The sequence below is a fragment of the Pinus tabuliformis genome, chromosome 1_1 (assembly GCF_031772625.1).
Source record: "Pinus tabuliformis cultivar Carrire ecotype Pingquan chromosome 1_1, CPIR1, whole genome shotgun sequence".
NCBI lineage: Eukaryota > Viridiplantae > Streptophyta > Pinopsida > Pinales > Pinaceae > Pinus > Pinus tabuliformis.
In genome coordinates this window covers 976775961-976803395 of record NC_142297.1, presented here as the reverse complement: position 1 = coordinate 976803395, position 27435 = coordinate 976775961, and the positions used below count along the sequence as shown (strand labels likewise).

General features: G+C 39.2%; 1 protein-coding gene across 1 annotated transcript; it reads right to left on the bottom strand.

The window, feature by feature from the left end:
* Positions 1 to 2832: 2832 nt before the first annotated feature.
* LOC149217782 (pentatricopeptide repeat-containing protein At3g22690-like) lies at positions 2833 to 3708 on the bottom strand. The gene is made up of 2 exons (XM_089390348.1): positions 3274 to 3708; positions 2833 to 3090 (listed from the first exon to the last, which is right to left on the bottom strand). The coding sequence occupies exons 1-2, from the start codon at positions 3706 to 3708 to the stop codon at positions 2833 to 2835; spliced, it is 693 nt and encodes a 230-aa protein (XP_089246474.1).
* Positions 3709 to 27435: the final 23727 nt, after the last annotated feature.

Genomic DNA, 27435 nt, shown 5'->3' with positions numbered 1-27435 from the left:
CCCATGTCTCCCATGATGCCCCCAGCTATTCTGGGACATTCCCAAGCCATTTTTAAGTCCCCAAAACACTGGAATGTAGGGTACAAGGGATTTGTCATCAGGCACATGTTGACTCTCCATGCAACATAGTTGGAAAGTAAGAGAGATATGGGAGACACGAAAAAAAAAATTAAAAAAAAAAAGAGTCTGAAGTACAAGTTAATTACAAAAATGTAGATGAAAGTAAGAATGACCAAAAATTCTTTCAGTACGAATGACCAAAAACACTCCAGTGGTATTTCATTAAAGAACATAAGTTTATTATTTTGAATCCTGACTGTCTTCTCCCATATAATCAACTTCTAAAAGGTTAAAAATTCCTCTAATGTTTAGCAAACAGACAAGTTCCTGAGTCGAGAGAACAAAGGAAGGCAAGTAGCATCTGTCTCCCTCTCAACCCTGCACATCCTACCCCGCACCTAGAATGGTTTCGCTTACTGTAGAGGAGATTCTGTAGCACATAAACAAAAAACTTAAGAGCCACCCTTATTGTCTTTAGCATAAACACTCTCAATAACGAAAAAGAATTTGACTTTGTGTTTAAAATGGCAAATGCATGATGTAGAAGTAGTTTTAGATAAGCTAACTCTAGCTGCTTAGTACTTACTAGATTAGGAATGACTGCCACAGGTTATTCATGGATATAAATTTTAAGATAATGTGTTGGATAGCAAAAGGTTAGAATATGATTTTCATTAGTATATTTGTTGTACTTTGAACTACAGCATTTTGCTTGGAACTGGATACAACTTACGCTTAATTAATTAAGATAAGCTAACTATAGCTGATCAGTAGAATGGGGACGACTTTCAGTGGTTGTTAATAGTAAATTAAAAGTTGGATGAAAAAGTGTTAGAATGAAACTTTTATAAGTTTAGGTTTGTTGTACTTTGAGCTGCAATATTTACTCAGAACTGAATAAAACTTATGCCTGATTAACAACACATGCAACAAAATATTCAATATGAACATATAAGGGTTTAAACCAGGAATTTCAAGTAAGGAGATGTTAAAGTCCTCTCTTTTTTTGAAAGATGTAAAGCAATAAAAAATATAGCACATACTCAGAATCAACAGGGGAAACCATTATTATCCTCATTTTGTTACAAGTTGTATTTTAATAAAATCTTAATTACCCCAAAAATCAAAGCATGCAGCATGAAACGATATTGAAGACGACTGTGCTGAGATATTATCTAAACAACACTGTTGAATGAAAAGAGATTCAAACTTCCTAATGCCAATCATTTTTTGGGAATGGAACCTAAGCAACATTAAGCTAATTAAGACTCAAAATTTCTGTATTTAAATTTCATAGACAATTTAATTCCTCCAGAGCAGATGGCTTCTCATTGACTTGAAGTGTTTTGAGCTGTATTTTTCACTCAATTTAGGTTCAGCGAGTCATACGATTAGCCCTTGTCACATGCCAGCTAGAGGTCACAAGTTCAAACTGTGCAAAATCAACAATTGCAAAAGTAAACCTCTCAACGAGCCACTCAGTTCTGCACTTCAACATGTTACATAACACACAAAAGTTCTCGCATTATCTAGAAGCGTGATGATTCATGTTTACAACCCTAAATTTGATCAACTTAGCAAATCGTTAACAACAAAGACTCAACGAGAACCCTTTTAACATAATGCTACAATTCATTTGAATGTAAAGCTCAACCTACATGCATAAAACTTCAAATAACATAACAATCAACCCTCAACATAGCATGATAGCCCTTTACACATGCCAGCCAGAGGTGACGAGATCAAGCCCTGGGGTCACCGATTGCCAAAGGCAACATCTCAATGACCTAACAAGTTATGTTCTTTCCGCCACTGTGATCAAAAACTTCTAGGATTTTCTATCTAGCGACTTCATTGATTATCGGTGAAGTTAAGACAGGCTATCCTGATATTTGAACTTTTACCCATGGAAATTAATCTTTCATTCGAAAGGAACACTTCAGTGATTATCTATGAACTTAGGACAGGCTGTCGTGATATTTTAGTTTCACACACGGCCATAGAGTTTTGCTTTTAAATGAATACCTCATTGATTATCTCTAAAGTTAGGACAGGCCTTTGTGATATTGGAAGTTTTAAGCATCGAACCGCGCTTTGCTTTTAAAGAAATTGAAATGCTACGTCGGAAGTGATTGTTATCGGGTTTACAGATCCAGTGTAAAAAACATTGGGATTAAATGTTAGAAGTCTAGGATGTAGTGATTTCATGCACTATATTTTTTTAAGTTAGGACGGGCTTAATAAACCTCTAGAATTGTCTAGATGATTAAATCATCGCCTAAATTCGATCTGCATAACTCGAAGAAAACCATTTTGGGCAAAAAAAGGCAATTCATTTTAAGGCAAAGCTCAACTTCCATGCTTGAAACCTGAAATATCATAACCTGTCCTAACTTTACAATTTATCAAAGAAATCACTACATTCTGAACTCATCAAGAGAACTAACGCTTCACATTTCATTTTTGAAAATCATTCGTCACAGGCTATCTCTAAAACGCAACAAGAACCTCTTTATCGCGAATTCTTTTAAAGGAAAAAGCTCAATTTTCTTGAAAATATAAATAACGCAACAACATGCCCTAACTTGAAAAATGATCCATGAAATCGGTACCTGGGAAGCTTGAACGAGCTCGTCCAGGGAAGCCGGAGGTGGCAGCTGCTGCTGCTTCTGGCTGTGATAGACCGTGCCCAGTTTCTCTTTAACTCCATGTTTGCTGAGTGAAAACCCTCGCAGCTTCCTCAGAGAAGACTTCATTTTCGCTACAGAGATTTTATGCTTCAGAAACAAAACCTCGAATCACCGTCTTAAAATGCAGAAAACCCCCCCGTCCTGAATCTGTCCGAACTCCATTACGCAAACCTCGCAATAGCCCCTCTGAAACGGTCAAGACATTATTGAGGGTCTTGGTATGAATGGGCATGCTGAAAATGCTCTTGGGCTCTTTTCTCATATGGAGCACAGTGGCGTGAAGCCAACCTACATCACATTCGTGGGTGTTTTGACTGCATGCAGTCATGCCACAACATCTCTGTCAAGACATTTTGTCAAACAATAGACGTGCCATTTCAATACTTTCACATTTCGAATAGAGATCTGTGAGGGAGGTATCTACAAAGATGTTGATCTCAATCTCATTTCTAATCATGTAACTATGCACACACTTACCTCGTTGAAGAGCTTCGACCTATGTACATGCTCGGAGAAAACTAACCATAGTAACGGGACCCGGTACCACCTCCTCTAGCAGCATTTGATGGAAAAGCGTCAATGCCTCATAGGCATGTCCATTCTGAGAATATCCAACAATCATAGAGTTCCATGACACCAAATCTCTCTCACACATTTTGTTAAACACTTGGCGTGCGTTCTCTATACTTCCACATTTTGCATATAGAGCAAGAAGGGCGTTCCCCACAAATAGATTGCAATCCAATCCGGCTCTTATTATAAAATGATGAACCTTCATCCCCTTCAGAATAAAGGGAAGAATGAGTTCATCGGGCTGTATGCCTTTCTGCCGCATTTGGGAATAGAGTAGGAGGGCTTCCTCACAGGGTCCATTCATGGCGTACCCTCTGATGGGCACATTCCATAAAACACAGTCCCGTTTAGGGGAATTTTCAAAAACCAGTCGTGCATAATTCATGCGGTCGACTTTGTATAGAGGTTTATTAGTTTGCTTAGCAAGAAAATATTTCCATGAAACCCAAATCTGAATATGTGTGTACAAGCTTGCAAATATGAAGCCACACCTTCGTAAGTATCAATAACGGCGTTTGGCTTCTGTGTCTGTTTAATTTAAGCTCAAACACAACATTAGAAATGAAACCTTCACTCTAGATCTAAGGATATAGGGGTCAACATTGGATATTGGATACAAGACAAGGTGATCAAATGTATCTCTTGGACTAGCATTTTTTACAAAGGAATACAAATTTTAATGCTTATATTAACATGTATGTATAATATAATAATGAAATAGTCACTCTTTAGTTCATGGATAAAAGTGTTGGTGTGGAAGGAAATCTCGAGGGATGTGTCACTATAGTCATAAAAATTTCATTTATTGTGGCACATGGAGAACTTATTAATTGGGTGTAGCTTTAAAAATGGATAGGAGTGTTATCCTCCCCACCTAACTGCAATTCCTACAAATGACATATTTAGTGATTAATGAGTATATTGTTGTAATAATTTTGAACCCTGTGTTAAGAAATCCCTATGCAATCCAATTTAACTTATGTACCATCCTCAAAATGAGGAGAAGTCATTTGTGGGTTTCCTTAGAATGTGTATTTCAAGGAAGAATGTGTACTTTGTCGATATGTTGAAAGGTTTTACGGTCTTTGTGTTTTAGTGTACCATGTCATGTTTGGCATTGAGCGTTGGGTGTGTTGGAAGCCAACTCTTGGTAAACTCAAATACACTTGTCCTAAGGAGGGAGTTGGGGTTTTAAGGTTCTCTGGTTGTAAAAGCTTTCAAAGTCAATGTTTTTCATCCTCTTCTTGCATATTGCAGCCTCAAGGCCATTCGATGAGTTGGTGGTCATGCTTAAGGTTTTCATCCTATTCTTGCATTGTGCTTAAGGTTGATTGATACCTTGTTCCATGAATTATGATCAACTTTGGGTCCTCTTTCAGTAGACACCTCCTAGCCACAGTATTAAAGGCAACATATTGGTTTCCTTTACTAATTTTAGCTTGTAATAAATTTAGATGTAATGGTTGTCACACGCGTTCATATACAACTACCTCATAACAAAGCTAACACAAGCACTTCTACCCATGCCTACATCACATCACAGAGGAGGAATCAATCAATATTATTCAATATCCCGCATTCGAGTATCCCTCCTTTGAGGATTCAATCCAACATTTATGGAGATCAGGTCATCCATTTACAATAACTAGCTTTGCCATATAGCATGTTCATATTCCTATTGTCATGGCCGAAAGTACCACCGACATATATCTTATGCAATACGAATAAATAATTAGAACGCCTCAATGGATGCAATTCATCCTATAATGCATAATGCATATATTAGATAACCCGAACCATAGGCCCTACCGTTTCAAAACAAAATCATTTATCATACATAATCAATAATCCGTCTGCCACAGTTGCATGACACGTTAACATGTGTATCTTAGGGATTATGCACAATTAATCAGAAGCGTAGCATTGGATGCATAGCACAAATAACTTGTACCATAGTTTATACAGTCGAGCCTTAACCACAATTAACAAATTTGCATAGCGGCTCAAGCACGACTATTCACTATCTTAACAAAAGACAGGTTAACACCAATTCTACATAAGATCCACATACTGTGACTGTAATTAGAATTTCATTTATGTGCATCCATAAAATCATCTCATTAATGCCACATGCAGTGCATTTAAAACTCAAGAAAATTCTCTCATATGCTAAGGAATCTATAACATAGAGGGTAAGAAACCAACATACAGAACAATCCACGCAAGCGAGTCAAACTAGATCAAAAGAGAGAACGACACTTGGAAAACAGAGCACCGCTACCCAACCTAGAAATGACTCTTCAGTTCACCACCGAGTCGAGGTTCTTGCCATGGATCAACCGCCTCCAATTGATCTATGCAATGGGTATTTAATACCTTCTTTCATGATATGGTTTCCATTAGCGGTGTCTCGCTTTTATGGATCTTTTTATCCATTTGCGTAGGCTTATCTCATAAAAGCTCACCTTTCTCTCCCATGAGGATTTTCCTCATAGAAGATTGCCTTTCTCTCCCGCACAACTTTTATGTTTTTCTCAATGGATATTTATCTCCAATCCATCCAACTTATCTAGAATTAAATCGAGAAGCTTTACCATGAAAGAATTATCCTTTCCCATTCACCAATGTGATTTGGCAAGAATCTCATCTCTTGGTGTCTCGCTTTTCCAAGTGATTAATTTATTAATAATGTATTTACTTTTTATATTACACATCATACCTAGCTTTTCTCAGCTTAGGTTTGCAAAGTTTGACACACAAGGGAGGGGTGTTACATTTTGGATCCCTCTCTTTCCTTAAGATCCCTCCAACGGCAGCTAGAGTTCTTAGATGACTGTAAGGAGGAAGCCCCTATTGGAAAGGGACAGATAGTTTGAAGGTGTCTATCTTGTTGGTAATTCCTATATCAAAAAGTTGTATTTTCATAGTCCAGGGGTTGGGAATACACAATTCCCATCCACTTGAGCTCAATTTTATCTCGCAAAACTTCATTGGGATCTACCTAAACACATATGCAAACATAGGTGAAAATGCCTTTCAAAAGTCTTTCCCTGTCTACTTTGACGAATCTTCCAATAAAATTGCCCACTTTTTCTAAGAGATCTAGATGGGTAAAGTGAATGGGAAAACTGGGAATCTTACCCATACTAGAGTAGTCATCGGCAACATAGTGAGAGGATTGAAGTTGGGAAACCATGGCTTCACTAGAAGACCAACTCATCCCCAAAACCATGGACCTTGGTCAAGGATTTTTTTCTTATCCTCAAGACATTTGAAGATCACCACAAAAAAACATGGGTCTACATCCACCCAAACCGGCGTTCATCCATTCCTATCATAATCGAACAGAAAAACGCTACTTTTTCAATAGAAAATGGGGAATAAAAGTATCACCCAAGGATAATGACCATCGCATCAAGCGCTCAATCATAAGGGAGGAGCAATAATTTGACAATCACACGTCCTTGATTTCTGTTGATTTAACTCTGAACACTCACGTAATATTCTCTTGCTTGGCGAATTAAACACCACTGCATGGAATGGACGAGGATTGAGCCGAACCCTGGATGAAGCCCACTTCATTCTCATCTAAACACAAAACTATATATACGTCAAAGCTATTACAATAGATTCTGACTGTCAACACCTCGAAGTTCTGTTTATATGTGGCTACCTTTTATGGTTACTATTGAATGTGTGATTGGCAATAGTAATGGCAACTTAGGGCTGCCAAATTTCCTTCGATTCCCTCACTACATCCTAATGCAAATAGTTGTTCAATGCCTTGGTTGTCTTTCAAAACTGGTAGGCAACGTCTTCTTTGATATTTCTCAATGGTTTTAATTCCACTACAATCACAACTTTCATTTACATAAACTTTGTGTTTTCGCACGAGCGACGATTGTTCCAAGGTGAAATGTCACTTGGATGGTTTCAATGTTGTTGACCCATCATAACTAACTAACGGATATGCCCATTACAATTTTATACCACCCCATTATCAATATCAATTATGCATGGGAACCAATTAAAGCAACTTTTCACATTAATTTTATATGAGCATGAGAACATGTGTTAACAAGCAGCCCATAAAGCCTCATTTTGAATGCCATAGTCACTTAGAAGGAATTCCTCTTGTAGTAGCATCCTCCCTACTAAACTTTGCTAGTGCTAACATTAGAACCACCATTACAACAAGATATCTTTCTAGTGTTGACAACACCATTATAGTAAGATACCTCAAGAGAGACAGAAAATTTAAAAAGTATGATAGTAATACGTATCCAGAAGATGGTATTGAAACTAGTAATTGTTCACGAATCCATAAGATTGTAAGGTCATTCTCATTATCATAATCATTGTCATCATCATCACCATCATCCTTGTCATTGTTATTGCCATCATTACATTATCATCATCATCACCATTCATGCCATCATCATCATCATTATGGACATTGTTTGCAATTGTTCATAATTGTAGATGTTGTAAGAAATATCATCAACCCAAAAAATGTGATCAGTGCTAGAAAAGGGTTGTTTAGGACACATTGATATACGTAAGAGAAATAACAACTCTATTTTTGACAGATGATCGATGATGATCATCATCACCACCATTATCATCGTCATTGTCATTTTTATCATCCCCATCATCATCATTAATGTAATTTCTATCGACATTGTTGTAATCATGCATCATCATCATTCATGCCATTATTGTTTTTGATGATGAACTAGATGAAATTATGATCATGACACCAAAGATAATGCTTATGATTATGACAATGACAACATCTAAAATTGGGAAGATTCGCCAACGTCATTAGCATCGTCATCATCATAATCATTGCCATCATCATCATTGTCATTGTAACCACTATCGTCTTTATCATCATAATCACAATTCATGTCATCGCCATCATCTTCATTTTCATCATTGTCAATATTATTGACATTGTCATCAATTGTTCATAATTGTCAATGCCATAAGGAATATCATCAATGCAAAAAATATGATGAGTGTTGGAAAAGGGATGCAAAAGCGAACATAGAAATGGGGGCAACAATAGAAGTAAAATTGGATGAAAAGTGGATACAACATAAGTAGATGCACAACAACATGAAAAACCTGACACAAAAGTGGATGCAAAAGTAGGTGCAGTTGTCAATGCAAACTTGGATGCAAACATGAAGGCAAAAGTGGAAGCAAACATGGGTCCAATGGTAGGTGTAAAACTTGGCACAAATTGTGGTGAAACAAATGTGGATGCAACAACGGAAACAAAAGTATATGCAAAAATGGATGAAACAAAAGTGGATGCAATAGGGGATGCAAACGTGGAAGCAAATGTGGTTGCAATGGTAGGCGCAAGATATGGTGCAACAAAAGTGGATGTAACAATAGACAAAAAATATGCAAAATAAGATGCAAAAATGGATGTAAAAGTGGAAGCAAACATTGATGCAACAGGCAAAACAAAATTGGATGCAAAAAATGGATATAATGTAAGTAGATGCAAAAGTAGATACAAGACGAGATGCAAAACCCAATGCATAAACCTGACATAAAAGTGGATGCAAAAATAGATGCAATATTTGATGCAAGAGAGGATGTGAACATGGATGCAAAATTGGAAGCAAACGTGGATACAACAGTGAGTGAAAAACATGGTGCAAATTGTGGCATAACAAAAGTGGATGTAATGATAGATGCAAAAAAAGAATCAAAGTATGATGCAAATGAAGATGTAAAAAGGGATGCAAAAAGTGAAATTTAAAATGGGTGCAACAGTGGATGCAAAATTGTGTGCAAAAGTGGATGCAATAGAAGTCGATGCAAAACGAGACACAAAACCCGATGCAAATCCCGGTCCAAAATTGGATACAAAAAAGGATGCAAAAATAGATGTAGTAGTTGATGAAAACCTAGACGCAAATGAGGATGCAAACGTGGATGCAAAATTATAATCAAAAGTGGGTGCAAAAGGAGGTGCCAAACTAGGCACTAATTGTGGCACAAAAATATTAGATGCAATAGTGGGTACAATAATAGATGCAAAAGAGGATGTAAATATGGATGCCAAACAAGAGGGAAAAGTGGATGCAACAAAAGTAGATGCAAAATTTTATGCAAAACTAGACACAAAACACGATGTAAAACTTGGCGCAAAAGGGATGCACAAATGGATGAAAAAATGGATGCAAAAAATGATTTAAAAAAGGATGCAAAAGTCGATGCAAAAGTTGATGCAAGTGTAGGTGCAAAAAGTGGATGCAAATGAGGATGCAAAAGTATGTCAAACAAAATTAGGTGCCAAACTTGATGCAAAACCTGGTGTAAAGGATGACACAAAACTTGGCATAAAATTTGGTGCAAAACGTGGTGCAAAACCTATTGCAATACCTGGTGCTAAACTTGGTGTAAGATTTGGTGCAAAAATTGATGCAAATTTTGTGTCAAGTTTTGCACCATATTTGATAAATGGATGCAAATAGCACCAAAAATGGGCTCTAGATGCAAAAAAAGAAGTAAAAAGGGACGCTAATCGCTGGTTTTGTTGTAGTGCATCTTTCTTTTCTTTTGCCATGGGAGGTTGTCGGGTTTTGCGAGGCTGGTCTTGCAATGGTTTAAATAGATCAAGCCCTAACTCCTTATACCCTAACCTCATTGGGGACATGTAAAGAAAAACAGAGAAAGAGCAGGCCGCTCTGATACCATTGATCCAAACTTAAACATGAATGAAACAACTTAGAGATATGATCATAAACATAGAGATGCAGCAGGGAAACACTTCATTTCATTAGTAGAGAAATACTGAACTATGCTTACAAATAGAATGGAAATAAGATAGCTTGGGCGATGGTAGCTTATCTCTGAGAAGAGATGTGGCAGCTACATGCCTCTGAACTATGTTACAATGAGGCTCAAGGGCCTATTTATTATTGGAAAACATGAGAAAACATTAAACAACCAAAACCCTAACCCGAGGAGGTGTAACACCAAGAGTTTGTGGGCCTCGTTGGGGTTATTTGGGCAACCAACTTCCTGAGGTCGTAACTTGGTCATATTATCTCCGTTTGTCATGTATAATACCTTATTGGAAAGGTATCGCCGAGTACTATAGGTTTCACCTTTTTCTACAACTATGAGCCTATCGTGGACCCCAAAAAAACGCTGTTTAGGGGGGTCAAAACTGCTCCGGAAGTTCAGGACCCGAAAAATTGCTAAAAATAGTAAACGCTGAAACGAACAAGGAAACATATGAAATTGACTGCGGGGTCTAGGTGGAATAGGAGGGTGGCCACTAATATCCACCTGGATCATAAGAACCATATTCCAGTAATTTGGTCAGGCCTAGGTCCAAACAGGTTCGTTGTCCATCTAAAATCCAAAGTATGAACCAAAGACTGGCAAGGCAGAAGGGAGAAGATCAAGAAAGAGAAGCGAGAGTGAAATGAAGGATACAACCAATGATGATACCTCGATAGACACCTATAGGGGTGGAACTAATAGTTCTAATAAATTTTCCATCACAACAACTAAATTAGGGTTATAGAAGAAAAAGGAGAAGGAGGTTGTGAGGAGCTTATTACTCAAAGAATTTAAGAAGGAAAAACCTCCTACCCTCGATGGGAATGTTAGGAAGAGTGGAGAGGTAGAACATGGATTCTAGGACTAGAGATATATTTTAGTGTGTAAAATTACTTTGAAAACATGAATGCAAGAGTAGCCATATTTAATGTGAGAGGCAAGGCTAACATATGGTGGGAAGATCTCAAGAATGTCTAGGGAATTCTAGAGAAGAGGATGAACTTGAGTATGACAGGTTTTATGATGGAAATATCAAAGAATTCCAAGAGCACAAGCTAGGCCAAATCACTATGGAAACATATGTTGATCTAAAGATGATCTGAGCTTGTCATTGATGTCAACCCAAGCAGCACCAAGGATGAACCTAAAATTCCATGGCACATTGGGCATCATAATTTATGGTTTCTCGTCTCATAACCATTATTGGAATACTCTATTCAAAAATATCATTCTATCGATATATAGCTCTCCTCATAATTCCTCACGGTTTGTAAGTTATTCAAGGTTGAAGTTAGTAACCCCAATTAATGGGCTAAAACCCCATGAGGTTGTGGCATGGCATTTATCATTGATTTTGGTCAGTGAATAGTCAATAATTAATAATTTTTTAAGCCCCTAAAATCCCTCCAACATTCCCTATAGAATCCCCTCTCAACTCTATAAAACGAAATCTCATATATCCTCCAAAAGTAGTGATCATGGAATTTTCACTGTAACTTTATTTCTTGAAAGTCTTAGATGCTGAAATTAAAACCCATTTGAGACAAAATCCTGATGAACGTCATGACCGAATTTCAGATCTTGGTTCGCTATATTTTCGGAGATATGATATGTGGAAATTAGGGTTTTTGTAGGCTCCCGAATTTCATCTCAAAGAGGTGACCTTGGGAAAATCGTCATAACTCTCTCTTTGAGAAGCGGATTGGAATTCTGTAAAAAGTGGCTAAAGGAGGAAACAATGACACGTGGCATGCCCTACAAGTTCTCACTACTGAAATAGTCCATAATTAGGTTATTGTGAGAGATTGGGCATAACTTTTCCTTGAAGAATCCAAGGGTCAAACCTGTGGCTTTGGAAAGAAGACTCAGAGGGCTACTACATGACCGAAGATCACATATTGGGGATCTGAAATCACAGAGATACTTTAGATTCAATATCATGCTCCTAGAAGGCAAGAAAAAAAAACTAGATCAAGTGCTGTCAAGGGCTGCGAGGGACCAAACTTTCTAGGGCACCAAAGAGCAAGGTGCAAAAAAATGATGCAACAGAGGTAAGCTCTAGGTAAGTATATTCTATATATACATGCTCATATCTTAATGGCATTAGGTTCTTTATATTCTGATTTGTTGCTTTTGTTTAGCACTGACATATGCTCTGCAGGATGACGTAAGTTTTGCTATTATCAGGTCATGGGTATTTCCTTGAAGACTTTTTGCAGGTATTATATATTCATCAAGAGAATACTCCATGCATAATATAATGTTCTGAAGAGTGAGAAAGGGTAGCATGACAAGAGCAACAATCAAGGTGAAGAACAACAACAAGAAGTTCACCACATGAAGTCTTCAAGTGGGCAGCACTGCATACAGTCATTTTAAAAGTATCATTGCACAAAGTCATTGTAAAAGCATCATTGTAAAAGTTGTACAAGTGTTTATCTGCCAAGAGTTGAAGAATCAGTTGGGAGGTCCAGGATCATCATTAGGTGGTTGTGTCATAGTTAGGGTTATGGTCTAGTATGTCTTCTTCTTCTACACAATTCTATATCATTGTGAAGTGGACCATTTTCCATGGTATGGGCATCCATTCTTATTTTATTCTTCTATAGGGTGGTAGGGTGGTGCTAGGTTGGTGCACGAAGTCACCAACAGGTTCAAGCCTGTGAAAAATTCAGGGTGGTAGGGTGGTGCTAGGGTGAATTGTAGCTCATTAGGTGTTGGGGCATCTGTTTAGTTGACTACTGAAGAATCTCAGGCATTGGAGCGTCCATCCAGTGGGAGATGGAGAAGAATGTTTTTCTAGATTCTAGGAACTTGGAGCTTTCTTTATAATTGGAGTTGAAGATTAAATAATTGTTAGAAAAGCATTTAGGTGGTTTTTGTCTCGGAGGGGGTTTCCACCTTAAAAACTGTGTGCATTTGTGTTCCTTTTGTTTACTGTTATCATTGTACAAACACTGATAATAATTGAAGACTAACTAATGCTCTGAAAGATTAATAATAATACAAATTGAAAGGAATATTGATTCAACCCACCCCCGATATTTCCGACAACATATGCCAACAAGTTCATAGAATTATTAAGCCATGTGCCTTATATCAAAGATGAAAATATAAAAATCTAGCATTTCCTAAATGGAGTTCCATAGTCCTATCAATATTGAATAATTTTTTTGAACGTAAGGCATTGAAGGATACCATCTAGAAAACTAAATACTATTATGACTAGTTGAAGCATAAAACTTAATTCTAGACATAATGGAAAAAGAAGGAGAAGACTAGCTTCAGGAAGAAAAGATTTAGATCCCCATGCTACAAGTAGGATGATAAAATCATCATGTTCAACCTACTAGCTAAGAGTGAATTCCAACATAATTTTCCCTCTCGAAGTAGGAATAAGTCAATTCATGAAGTGAATGAAGAGGTTGAAGAACCAAGGAAAAATCCATTAAAGTGTTAAGAGTGCAAGGAAGAGCACTATAGAAATTCCCACTGTAGAACAACAGATTATGCAATATACTAAAGCAAAATACAAGATCTACTTCTACAACAAACTTGCGGAAGCTTAATCGAATATGAGAAAGATCAATTAGAACACATATAACAGAGAAGAAGAAATCATGCACATGAAACACAAAAGAATACTATGGGGAAAGCCTCAGCTAAAAACCCTGATCTCTGTATTATCATACAAATGGTAAATAGTTAGGATTACACAAAGCATTAGCTCACAAGCTATCCTGCTCTCAATAAAATCCCTCTGCTGCCCATAGATAGTCAAAGGCTTCTCACAAACCTTCTCCTCTGCCCTCCAAGCCTCCTATTTCCTTGTGCATTTTTTCCTGGGGTCCAGTGCTTCCACTTGTGTGAATTCCCACCTCACACTGCTCACTTGGCTTAGAAATAACTGCACAAACCTGAAGGAGATAATTCCTTCTGCATGGATGAGTTTCCTATATAGGAAAAATCCTCCAAATGATAGTACATTGTCCCTTCCTCTGATCTCAACTGGGTCTCTGACTGAACTGACATGCATGAGTTATTTATGAGAGAATATTCAGTTATCTGGAGTGCAGCAGTTACATGCATGCAAGCATTAACTAATTGAACTCACAATTAATTCCACAAACTGTTGGAACTAATCTAACTGGACTTAACTCAGTTAACTGAGCTAACTAATTACAACTCAATATCACAACTCATCCTTATCTCTTTAACTGATGGATAAATTCCTCAATCAATGGGATAACTGTTGCATGTCCTCACACAGACTTCATGTTTGATTTTCTCCAACTAATTAACTCAAGATGAATTAATTAATTGTTTTACAAACAACTGCTAAGATCAAATTCAAATTTTACTTCTCAATTTTAGTCAGGGACTAACTAAAATTGGAATCCATCTCGAAATGCTATTTATAGCAATTCTATTTTTAGCACTTCCATTTTTCATTCCTTGTTGCTATGTCCAACACTGGTACCTGAAATGCTATTTATAGCAATGTTATTTTTAGCATTTCTATTTTAGAATTTCTTGTTGCTATTTCCAACACTCCCTCTCAATAAGAAAGGCATTCAACTCAAACCCGACCCTGAACCTTTGGAATGTTCTGCATGCAACAGTTCTCTCAAGTGTTGTTGCTCCAGCAACTCTAGAAACAAAAAAATCTCCCAACTGACCTCCCTGTTGGGCTAGAAACACCCTCTGATGCTGAAGCTCCCTCTGCCACTGACAAGTGCTCCCTCTGTGACCTCTGAGATGCTACAACACTCCATGCATCTCGCACCATTGCACACCTCTTTGTGCCATCCTGCATTGGTGCAACACTCCTGTGCCTCTCGCATTGTTGTAGCCTGCTAGCTCTACACTGTCTTGGGATTCCTGCACTATAGCTCTCTCTGCTGCTCCATCTGCATCTGTCTCTACCCACATAGCTAGTCCTACTACTCCTCGTCAGGGCTCCTGTAGCAAGGTGGTACCTCAGTGATCCTGCCCCTATTCCAGCCTTCTTGGGACTGTCAATCCACATCACCCCACCTCCGACCTAGATGTATGGATGCATGTGATCCCTCTGCCCACTTGGCTCAAAATTTCCCCCTACTGGAGCTCTCTGCATGAGTGGATGCCTCCACTCGGTATCCTCTCGACTTCTCCAGTTGTGGCTGCTCCAAAACCTCCTGAAGCTGCTTCACCAATTGTGGCTCCTCCATAATTGTCTGAGACTTCTTCTGGCATTGCATGTTGAGAGGTAATGTACTCTCCCTCTCAACCACCAAGTCTCGAATAGTTGCCTTGCTCCTCAAGGCTATGCATGCATATTGAACCTTAAGAGCATACAAGTTCTTGACTCGTGAACCATTCTGCTTCACCTGTCTCGTGGTGACGTGTCTAAGGAAAACCTTTCCCTTACTGAAGACTACATCATAGCCTTTGTCTTCCAGCATTGCAACAGACACCAAATTTTTCCTTAGTCTTGGTACATACTTGACATAAGTCAAGGTAATGCGAGCTCCATGCTCCCTTTGAAAAACAACCATGCCTACACCTGAGACACTATACTTTTCATCATTACCCATCACTATGAGTATCTGGAGATCTTTCTCCTCCAAGGTACTAAACAAACTCTTATCGCTGGTCATGTGGAAAGAAGCTCCACTGTCAAGAAACCAACCACATCCCACCATGGATGAAACAATGCATGCAAAGAGTGTGAAATCCAACTCGAACCATGAGGCCAATGTCTCACCTTCAGATCCTTCGTTGGATTTCTTCAGTGGACAATTTGTAGCAAAATGGCCCACCTCATGACAATGAAAGCATTGCACTTTCGATGTGTCAAACTTCTTCCCACCATGGAAATAACTGGATTTGGGATGAGAATCCTTCTCCTTCCCTTTCTTTGCCTTACTCGCTAAGGCACAATTTTCTTCATCCTCCTTGGATGAAGAACCATCTCTGGTGCTTCTTCTTATCTCCTCCTGCATCAGATCAGACCAAAGTCGTTCCCAATCTGGTAGTTTCTCTCTTACATTAACCGGTTCTTGGTAGCTATGCCAACTCTTAGGAAGACCGAGGAGTGAAAGACTCACCATGTCATCATTGGTTGTCATGATCCCTACACTTCCAAGCTCATCCCTACAAGTGGTGAGCTTGTTCAGATATTTAGAGATCGTGTCGCCCTTTTCACACTTGATTTTCCGAAGCTTATCTTTTAGCGCCAGCTTCCTCTGATCGCTGCTGTTCTGATATAGATATTTCAATGTTTTCCACATAGAAAACAATGTCTCCTTCCCATGGAGACCGAGACTATGTGGTCTCGAACTCCCTCTAGAAGGATTCTCCTTGCTCTAGCCACACATTTCTTCCATTCCGCCAATTCTGTAGTATTAGTCGCTGCGGGCTTGGGGACTTCTTGATCAATGAAGTCCTTTAGACCGTTTTCCTCTAACACTGCTTCCATGCGATCCTTCCAAGGTATATAATTCGAGCTGCCACCAATGGCATACTCGAGTCTTAAACCGTTGAATGCCATTGGTGAAATTGAGATGTGATAAGAACTCGATTTATATATTCAGGAAGCTCAAACTTTGAACTTCTCCCTTCTTGTATACCGTTCTTCGGTTTGATCACCTTCGCTCCAATACCATGTAGAAATTCCCACTGTAGATCAACAGATTATGCAATATACTAAAGCAAAATACAAGATCTACTTCTACAACAAACTTGCGGAAGCTTAATCGAATATGAGCAAGATCAATCAGAACACATGTAACAAAGAAGAAGAAATCATGCACATGAAACACAGAAGAATACTTTGGGGAAAGCCTCGGCTAAAAACCCCAATCTCTGTATTATTATACAAGTGGAAGATAGTCTGGATTACACAAAGCATTAGCTCACAAGCTATCCTGCTCTTAGTACAATCCCTTTGCTGCTCATAGATAGTCAAAGGCTTCTCACAAACCTTCTCCTTTGCCCTCCAAGCCTCCTATTTCCTTTCGCAGTTTTTCCTGGGGTCCAGTACTTCCACATGTGTGAATTCCCACCTCACACTGCTCACTTGGCTAAGAAATAACTGCACAAAATTGAAGGAGATAATTCCTTCTGCATGGATGAGTTTCCTATATAGGAAAAATACTCCAACTGATAGTACATTGTCCCTTCCTCTGATCTCAACTGGGTCTCTGACTGAAGTGACATGCATGAGTTATTTATGAGAGAATATTCAGTTATCTGGAGAGCAGCAGTTACATGCATGTAAGCATTAACTAACTGAACTCACAATTAATTCCACAAACTATTGGAACTAATCTAACTGGACTTAACTCAGTGAACTAAGCTAACTAGTTACAACTCAATTTACAACTCATCCTTATCTCTTTAACTGATGGATAAATTCCTCAATCAATGGGATAACTGTTACATGTCCTCACATAGACTTCATGTTTGATTTTCTCCAACTAATTAACTCAAGATGAATTAATTAATTATTTTACAAGTAGCTGCTAAGATCAAATTCGAATTTTACTTCTCAATTTTAGTTCAGGGACTAACTAAAATTGGAATCCATCCCGAAATGCTATTTATAGCACTTCCATTTTTCATTCCTTGTTGCTATGTCCAACGCTAGTACATGAAATGCTATTTTTAGCATTTCTTGTTGCTATTTCCAACAAGCACATGTTAAGAGATTGTCCACATGGAGAGTAAGAGAGAATAAGGTGTGTTTTTTCTTATACAAGCATGAACATGTACATGTTAATAAGGCATGTACATTAATAATGCGTGCATGCTTTTAACATGCACACACATTCTAGTTGCAACATATACACCAAGGAAAAGGGATTTGGAGAAATGTGAAAAGGAAGAGAGAGAGAGGTTGGAAAATAAGGAGAGAGAGAGAGACACATGGTTAGAGAGAGGGACATAGGGAGACATAGAAAGATAGAGAGAGAGATAGGGAAATGGGGAGAGAGGAAAAGCGAGAGGGAAGGGAATAATGAAATGGAGAGTGAGTGATCAGGATTGGATCATTATATTATTTTCCATCCATCTTGATTCTTCAAGAGTGAAAAAGTGGAGGAATCAACTCATAGGACCATTTTTATTGACGAGTCCTAGTTTTGCAAATTGGGATCTGAAACCTTCCAAAAGTAGTTTGAGGCATCAAAATTTATTTTTTGGGTGTAAAAATATGATTCTTAAGCACCACACCCCTAGAAGTATTCTACACATCGATGCCTTTCCAATGACACAATAATAACATCATTCAAATTATATATGCAAAAGTTATGTCACCCGAAAATCGACCTTCTTGATTTGACTACCATGATTCGAGAGGATTCCATGTTAGCCCCCATTAGTCATGGAAAGGGGCTAGCCATGTGATCATGATGAAGAATAATATAGAAGAGTCAATATTGTAACTCTATTCAAGAGCTTAAGGAGTCAAACTTAACGACTAGTACGTTATCGGGTTGTGTTATAACCTGACCACTAAGAGGAAAAGGGGTTTTATTCTATTCAAGTGCATTTTGATCCATATATGAGCAGATTAGATGAGATTGGATAAAGACTAATAAAATAGAGAGGGTTTGTTCATTGTTGTAGCCCATGGGCCACAAGTTACACTCCTTTGTACTTGCATCCTTTTCCATTTAGAGAAAGAGAGGGAATAACAACCTCACTTTCCAGCTGGGTTTTCTCCCTAAGTGTTTTCTAGATCATATATTGTCTTCATTATGTTTTTTCAGTTTAATTATTTGTTCTCTATTTTAAATATTATATCTATTGCATGCATAAACACAACATAATAATTAATGAATATGTAAATCTAATTAGAAATTAACCCTCATAGTGTAGATTTTAGGATTTTCAAATATAATTTAGTAGATCTATTGTGACAAATTTTCTAGTGGAATATCCATGGTAGTTTACATATAATAATGGTATCAAAGTAGGTGTATTTGGGTATTTTTAGGAATTTGTAGGGGATCTGGATTAGTTAAGAAAAGAATCATAAAACCCAGCCATTGCCAACAAATTTTTTATTGAACCTCAAGATTCCATAGAGGAGAGGTTTGCATAGTTGAAAGCATAAGTCACATATATGAATCATAATGTGAACCTCCTCATGACAACCCTAACTAATAATCTTGGGATATTTAGAGAATATGTAGGTTCTAACACAATGGTAAGATCAGAGACAATATTGAGGGATTAAGAAGAACCAAAGAGGGAGTCTAAGAAAGAACCCAAAAATTAACAACCTAGTTTGAGTGTTAGCAACCATTCATAGTCCCTATTCAAGATGGAAGCAAAGGTAGAAATAAATCCATATCAAGGTGAGATTAACAATTTGAAGTTAAATCATTGGTTGCAGTAATTATAAGTTTATTTTAGTGTTCATCATATAGAGGAAGAACATGCAATTTCATTTTCTCATCCAAAATTAGAGGGCCATGCCCTGACCTAGTGGGAAAGTCACACAGAAACCCCGAGGTTGGAAAGAGATGCTCCAATGACTAAGTGGTAGGATTTAAAAACTCTAATAAAGTCCCATATCTATCCTATCAGGTATGTAGAAGACTAGTGGATTCAATGGCATTACTCTGGGTAGAGTCTATATGAGTACACCATAGAATTTAGGAAGATGTCAATAATGATTTGCATCTCCGATGTACTCCTCAAGTATCTTAGGGGTATACACAACCATTTGTAGAAGCAAGCGATGTTGTTCAAACCTAGAATGATGGATAAGGTTTGTGTACATGCATCATACCTATAGAACATAGGGAAAAAGAAAGGGAAATTAGGTGGTTCAAAGAAGAAGGAGCATTAAGAAGCTTCAAAGGAGAGGAAGAACAAGTGGAAAGGGGAAAATCACAAAAGGGAAATAGACACAACAAACAAGTGCAAATATCTTATTAACCACTGCAACTGTTGTAACATTGATGGTCATACATGGAAGAAGTGTTGGAATTTGAAACTAGAGCTCAACCCAAAGAATTGAAAGAAAGATGCTAGGAAGAAAAATATCATGGACACAGATTCTAGTAATTAGGTATAAAGTAGCTCATATGTGTATGAGAATATTGTTTGTACATCTATACAAAATGGGGTAAATCTAAGTAGGCTTCAACGAAAGGAGGAGAATGAAATGACTATACTCTTCCATATAAATATACAGGTCAAGAAGATGAAAATTGATGCTCTTTTTGACTCAGGATCATAGGAGAATCTCATAGCAACATATCTTTTCATGAAATTGTAACTTGAGACTCATGACCATCCTAGACAACATCCATTGGGAAGGGTCAACAAGAAGGTAGAGATAAAGGTAACTGAATAGTGTAGAATCAAATTTGCTATTAGTCTTGATCTTATTGATGAAGTAGAGTTGGATGTAGTTCCACTTGATGTACGTAGACTTGTATTTGGGAATCCCTATATATAAATGTAAGATGTGATATTAATGAAAATAGCCAAATAATACCACCTCATTAAGGAAATAAAATAATTCATCATCAATGTGCAAAAGGGGAAGTCAAAGATCTCATTGGTAAGTGGAAACTAGGCCAAAAAGTTGATCAATTTTTGCAAGAAGTATGTTTTGTTGCACTTAATAGATAACCAATTTGTATAAGAGTCCATGAGAGCTAAGTCATCCTTGGAGGAATATAAACAACAACTAGAAGAGCTTTTATAGGCATATAGGGCTTTGTTCCATGAGTCTAATGGTCACCACCTAAGAGGTATTTGGAGCATGAGATCCAACTATTGCGAAACTCTCCATTTCGAAACATTGGGTTGTACATATAGTCCAATATAGAATAAAATGAGGTGAAGAAGCAAGTGCAACACCTACTAGAACATGATGTTATTTAACCATGCACCTCACCATGTGGGTCACCCATTATAATTATGCCTAAGAAAGATGGGACTTGGTGGATGTTCATTGATTATAGGGTGTTAAAAAAAATTATGCTCAAGAATAGGTATCCCATGCCCGAGATATATGATATGTTGGATCAATTGTAGCAAGCTAAATACCTCACCAATATGGACCTAAAGTCAAGACATCACAAAGTTCAAGTTAGAGATGAAGATACCTGTTAACACCCAGGTTGTTCCCTATGACTCCCAAGGGAATACGGCCGGGGTAACCACTAACCAATCTTTGGGTTACAGTTCCTAGCCTAACTGCAACCAGAGAGGGCTCTCTCTTTATGATTTGTCTCTGTTATGATTGTGTTTTAGGCTAGCTATGATGCTCAGGTTTTGTTTATGTTTTGGTTGAAGGATTCCTTTCAGGTCTTATGATGTAGTATTTTAATGATGAGATGCCATTGGGCAATGGAGTCCGGATGCTGTGAAATGATCTTATACGTTGGGTGGTGCTCTAACTGCAAGGCCTATTGTGTATTCAAACATACAAAATTAAAACTGAGTGGTGATGCATGTCAACCAACAGAAATCTATTGAGAATTTTCTGTTAAGTTAGTGAAGTGAAAATGGACTCACTGCCCAGGAGCAAAGTTTGAATTCCTGTGACAGAGGCTAACGTGAAAGATATATTCTGAAAGTGCAGCAGTCAAGAATCACACTTTATACAGATTACAGCTGAAGAAAACATTTAAAAACAACACAGACTGAGAGGCTAACGTGAAAGATATATTCTGAAAGTGCAGCAGTCAAGAATCACACTTTATACAGATTACAGCTGAAGAAAACATTTAAAAACAACACAGACTGAACTCAGGGTACTGAGTTAGTAAATCCTTAGAGTTATTCTTTTTCTTTGTTGCTTAATATTAGAAATCAGATAATGTATATGGATTTATTACAAAACAAGCAAATAACAGAGAGAGTTACAGATACTTATTGCATGGTGAGATACACAGGGATCCAGCAGTCATCAACAGGCACAGAACGTTTTTTTGACACATCAGACATCCAAGAAATTCCATTGTCCCCTTTATTAGCTTCAGAAAAATGTTTACAGCATAAGAAACTCTTCAGGAGAAATCAACAACAACCCTTGCAAACTCATGCGAAGGGGATTTTATAGTAGCGCTCATACAAAATATCTCAGGCATTGAGTCATCTGAGAGAGAAAATATCTTCATAAATGCGTACAGAAAGTAGGAAAAGAAGTTATTGCAACTTTGAATGCAGCATAAATGCTCTTTATGCCTGTCAGAGGATGATTTGACCTTTGGAGGTCGCTGAGTCGGTTGAGCCGCTCTGTTTTAATGCTGAATAGTGTGTCTTCATTTCTTGCTGCATTGTATCTTCTTGGTCTTGCCACCTGTGGTTTGCAATTTCCGCTTTGTTGGCTGATATCTTTGCTGAGTTGGCTCAGCCCTTCCATCTTTGCTCTGTATGCTTATCTATCAAAATTTTGCCTGTGTCTGATTTTTTTGTAAACTGAAAATTAATATTACAGGTTTTGGCTTGACAATATTATGTGTGTCAAATTCTTCCAGACTTCTGGTGGGGGCAATTGGTGTTTCACGATTGCCTCTATGGTTTCATCTGCCTCTGTATACTTGAAAAAATTTGGAGGTGCATCAAACAGATGGTCGATCTCATTCATAATGAAAAACAAGTTGTCCACCCTATCATATAAAGTTTGCCCTGATGCTGGTCCTGTTTCTGTCGAAGTACTGGGCTGTCTTGCAATTTGTGCTGCAGCATAGGCATCAACCCTCTTGGTGTAGTTTTCAAGGGTAAGCAGTCTACCTACACTGCTTAATATGCTGGGGAGGCCTCTGTTCTCTAATGCCTGAAATCTGTCCATGAACTTGTTGATTTCAGTCTGCATATCCTGGGTTCTTCTTTCCAATGTTCCAATCAGGCTTCGTAGTGTCAGGACCCTTTTAACCATTGAGATGGTCTCAGTTCTGTGAACAATCCCCATTGTGGCCAGTTGAGAGCTTGTCTTGTTGTTTAAAATATTTATCATTCTAGTAGCAGCATCAGGCATGTTGCCAAGGCTAGCTCTTGCTCTGTATATTTCCTTGTTTGCCTTTATAATGAGGACTGATTGTTCGTCCATAGTCTCAATATACTGCCACTGATTTGTGATGGACCGGCCAATATTGCCCCAAAGGACTGCTTTTAGCTCTGCTGTCACCTTTTCTAATGTGAGCTCCTTCTCAAGCTCAGTTATCCTCTTCTTTAGAGCTTTTATTTCTCGTTCTTTTGCAGCCTCATTCTGCTTGCTCTTATCATATCTCTCATTTGCTTTGGCCAAGGATTCTTTGGCTGTATTGAGCTCTAACATTTGAGCTTCTAGGACTTGGATTTCATTTCGGAGCTTCTGCATATCCAGACTGTGAGTCTCCTCTGTTGTTGGTGCAGTTGTCGATGTAGTTGGTGCTGTAGGCCCTGTTTGCAGAGGAGGAGGGACAGTTGTAGGAGGAGTTTCTTCAAGATTGATGATTTCAAGAGGAGGCTGGGAGGTTTTCCCTTCTTCTCTTTGCTTTAATGCTGCCTGTAGTGCTGCCTTTGCAGCCTCTGACTCTCCTAGTTGTTCTTGCGTTTGGATAAGCTGCTTATAGAGAGATATCATCAGATTTGTGGCATCTTTTTCAAGTCTTTGTTGAGCAATCTCATCTGCTTGAGGGTGGATCGTGGCTGGGAGTTTGATTTTCCTCCTCAATGCTGTCATGTCTGCATCTCTCAACTTCAATATTTGTTGGATACCCTTAATATCCTTGGGATCATGTCCCATCTCAATAATGATATCTTCTAAGGACCTGATTCTGTTGTCCTTTGCCTGGGATGATGCCCTTTCCAACTCCAGTTGAGAGGCTGTATTATTAAGGCTGCTTTTTAGTTTGTAATTCTCTAACGTTTCATCTGCCAAGGAGGCATACACCATCTCACCAGTCTGTTTGTGCAGTTCAATTTTGTCCATTGGGTGTATGTCTTTGGCCATGACCTCCAGGTTGGTCCTGAGGTAATCTGAGGAAGATTGAGGCTGCAGTGTGGTGGGCATAAAGTGACTCATGATCATTTTGCCTTCACTTACATCAAAGGCAGACATAAGCCTTTGCTGATTGGAAGGAGCCATATTTAACAGATGATTGTACAGCTGTACTTTGATGGGGTCACTCCTCCTTTTGATGTCTATAAATTGCTGTTTGATGCTTACCTGTCCTTCTTTTTGTTGGCTGGAGGAGCTGACCTCTCCTCCTATAGTTCTGTCCTGTTCATGCTGGAAGGAACTAGCTGAAACTTCTCTGCTGGGTGGGCCCATGCCCATTGCTTGCCTTATTGCTATGTCATCCTCTGGAAAGTCATTCAATCTTTGTCTTTTCTCTCCCTGGTTGATGGATGAAGTCAGGGGAGTATCTCTGTCCCTTTTTCTGGTTAAGTCCTCCTTTTGTGGGGTTTGGAGGACCGAGGCATCAAAGGAGGTCTCTGGCCTAGGAGGCACTATATTTTGAGCCTGTTGCTCAGTGGAATTTGGAGCATCAATCCCTTTTCCTTGCTGCAAGGGCTGCTGTTTGTTTTGTTGCTCTTCTTCTTGCTGTTGCCCTTCTCCCTGCTGCTCCATCTCTTCTTGTTGCTGCAGCAATGTTTCCACTTGCTCTTCTGTCAAAGAAGGTGGCTGTTCCACCTGTTTTTCTTTGCCTTTGCTGGCTGTCTGTGCAGTGTTCCCGGCAGCTTGCTGCTGTGTTGTTGATGATGAAGTAGCTGCTCCAAGTTGTTTTTGGTATGAGAGGGGAACCTGTCCACAAGTTTCTAGGTCAGCTTCCTTTTGAATATTTCTAGCCTCTTTCTCTAGCAACTCTTCACTAGTAATTTCCTCTTCTAGGGTACCTTCTTCCCAGCTTAATGTATTGGCATACTGTTCAATTTCAGGCTGCCTTACGTGTGAATAGCTGCCCAATTTGTATTTTATCCTCCTGAGGGAGACAAAGTGATTGGGGTCATAGGGTATCCATTCAAAGCTAGTTTGCAGTCTGAGGGCCTCTAGGATACTGTTTGCCTCTTTCCACCCCTCCTCTTTTCTGTTGTATAGGAAAGGACCGAGCTGGCTCCTTACCTTTAATTGTGACTTCTTGTTCTTGCTTTGAAAGTGGAGGTAGTCAGCATTCCCAAACTGCCTGAAATATTCTAAGGCAAAAAGCCTCATGGGGACATACCTTGGCAACCTAAAAGGCTTCAACTCACAGCCATATATTCTGATGACTGTGTGGTTTTGGTAGAGGTACCAATTACCAATGCTGTAGGTTTTGCTCAGGTGGAGAATTCTCCTCATTTCATCAGTTAGCCTTGGAGGAGGAACACCATGCAATACTGTCATGGCTGGATGAATGAATAAGTCAATGAACTCGGAATATGTGTAAGGCGATACAGAGGCACAATGAAAGACAGAGGTCCAAAACACAACTGACCTTGGATTTCCCTGGGCATTGACTTGTTTCAAGGGAATAGAGAAGCTGGCTGGCTGATAAAACAAGAATAGGTGGTATATGTATGAGGTATACCGGAACAGTCTTTCCCTCTTCAAGTTCATAAATTGGTCATGGATCTTATCTGCAATGTATGTAGCATAATCATAGTGTACAGCTGGGGGCTTACCAGGAGAAAATAGAGACAGCATTGCCATTATGATTTCATCCACATCCTCCAGTCCCTTGAACCCTAGGACATAGCTGATCAAATCCACTAACATCCTGCCCAATTCATTCAAGTACTGATATCCAATAGGAGGAGTTCTGATGGCTTCAGAGCCTGGTTTTACAAACAGCTGGTTGATTTTGATGAGTTGGTCATTTGACAACTTGCTCCCTTTCTTTATCAAGTTCTGCATGTGGAGGGGAGTCAATAGCTTAGCAGTATGGAAGTGCAGCATCTCATTTATACTCTCTGGGGTGATATGGAACAGGACTGAGCCTGTAGGGCTAATGACAGCTCTTTGGCTGGGGTCATAGCACTCCTGGCATCTGTAGACCAACTCTGGCATAGGATTTACCTGGGGAAGGTTGTAGATGGGCAAGTTTGAGTCCCAAATTCCCAAGATGTCTGCTCCACTAAGGTGCTGAGCTTTCAACTCATTCAGCATCAGAATATTATATTTGGAGCCCAATGGAAACCAGTCTAGCATTTGATAATCCATATCTCCCAGGGCTTTCCATTCTAATTCCTGGTGAGGGGCATTGAGAGGCTTGATGTTCAGAGCAATGGGAGTGTCCATGGTCTTCTTTGAGTCCTGTAAATTGTGATTGAACTGTTTGCAGCAGGCAGACCAGTTCGGGGGTGATTTACCACAATGCAAGTGAGTTACAGGTATCAGAGGGGAATTAGCCCAAGAGTAAGTGAAATATGGTATGAATTGGGGGCTGTAACACTGTCAGGCCTTACATTGCCTTCCTTAGTAGGTGAAATTCAATGTAAATGAGTCTTTCGCGAAAGCGCGAACAGAATACTGCTTATTTGTGATAATGTGGGCAAACAAGGCTCGGCTGGCGTTTTTCGAGGTGTTGATTGAAAACAGAGGTCTGTAGAGGAAATTCACTGGTGAATTATGAGTTTTAATGTCCTTTTAAGCTTCCTGTGCGATTTTACAGACAACTGCAGGGGTACGGAGGAAAACGATGAAGAATACCTGGTAAACAGCGAGCGAGAGACGCGCATGCGTGCAGGACAGGTACTCTGGAGGTCTCCTTGGCCGATTGTGCAAGTTGGCGGAGTTCAGAACGTAAACAGCATGCAACGGAAACAGTAGCAGAATGAGCGAAAAGTATAAAAATTTGCGTTTTTTGGCTAAATATGGACTTTTTGCAAATTTGGCGCTATTTTGTGATGACGTCAGCATGACGTCATTGGTGGGGTCAAGGTCGGATGACGTCAGCTGACGTCATCAGGTGACGTGGCGGGATGCTGTTGGTCCATGGGGGATGGTGCGGTGGCAGCCACGTCGGCGGAGGGGCGGACAAAGGACTGATGCGATGGCGGGGGTGGAAGTGACGTGGGCATGGCGTGGGACAATAACTTGGCGGTTAGGGCCGTGACGGCTACGGTTGAGGATAGCCGCCACGGTCTCTCGGGGCGGTTAGGGTACGGCCCCGCTATTGTCAGAGCCTGCTCCGAGAGTCCTTAATGAGCGACGCGTGGCCGCGCCGTGACGTGACGCAACGTCACGTTCTCGGGCGCTAAATGTCCGCCGCGGGGGCTGCTCCGATTTTGATATGGACCGTCGGATCTCATGGATCTGATCCGACGATGGGCGGGGTATTAATGTGCTCGGGGGATATGCATACGGGCGGAAACCTTCGAATGT

Excerpts from the sequence above, each read along its gene's own strand:
- LOC149217782 (XM_089390348.1), bottom strand. The coding sequence starts at position 3,708 with ATGAATTATGCACGACTGGTTTTTGAAAATTCCCCTAAACGGGACTGT. Across the intron at positions 3,091-3,273 it reads TACCGGGTCCCGTTACTATG|AGATGTTGTGGCATGACTGC; the intron begins GTTAGTTTTCTC and ends ATGTCTTGACAG.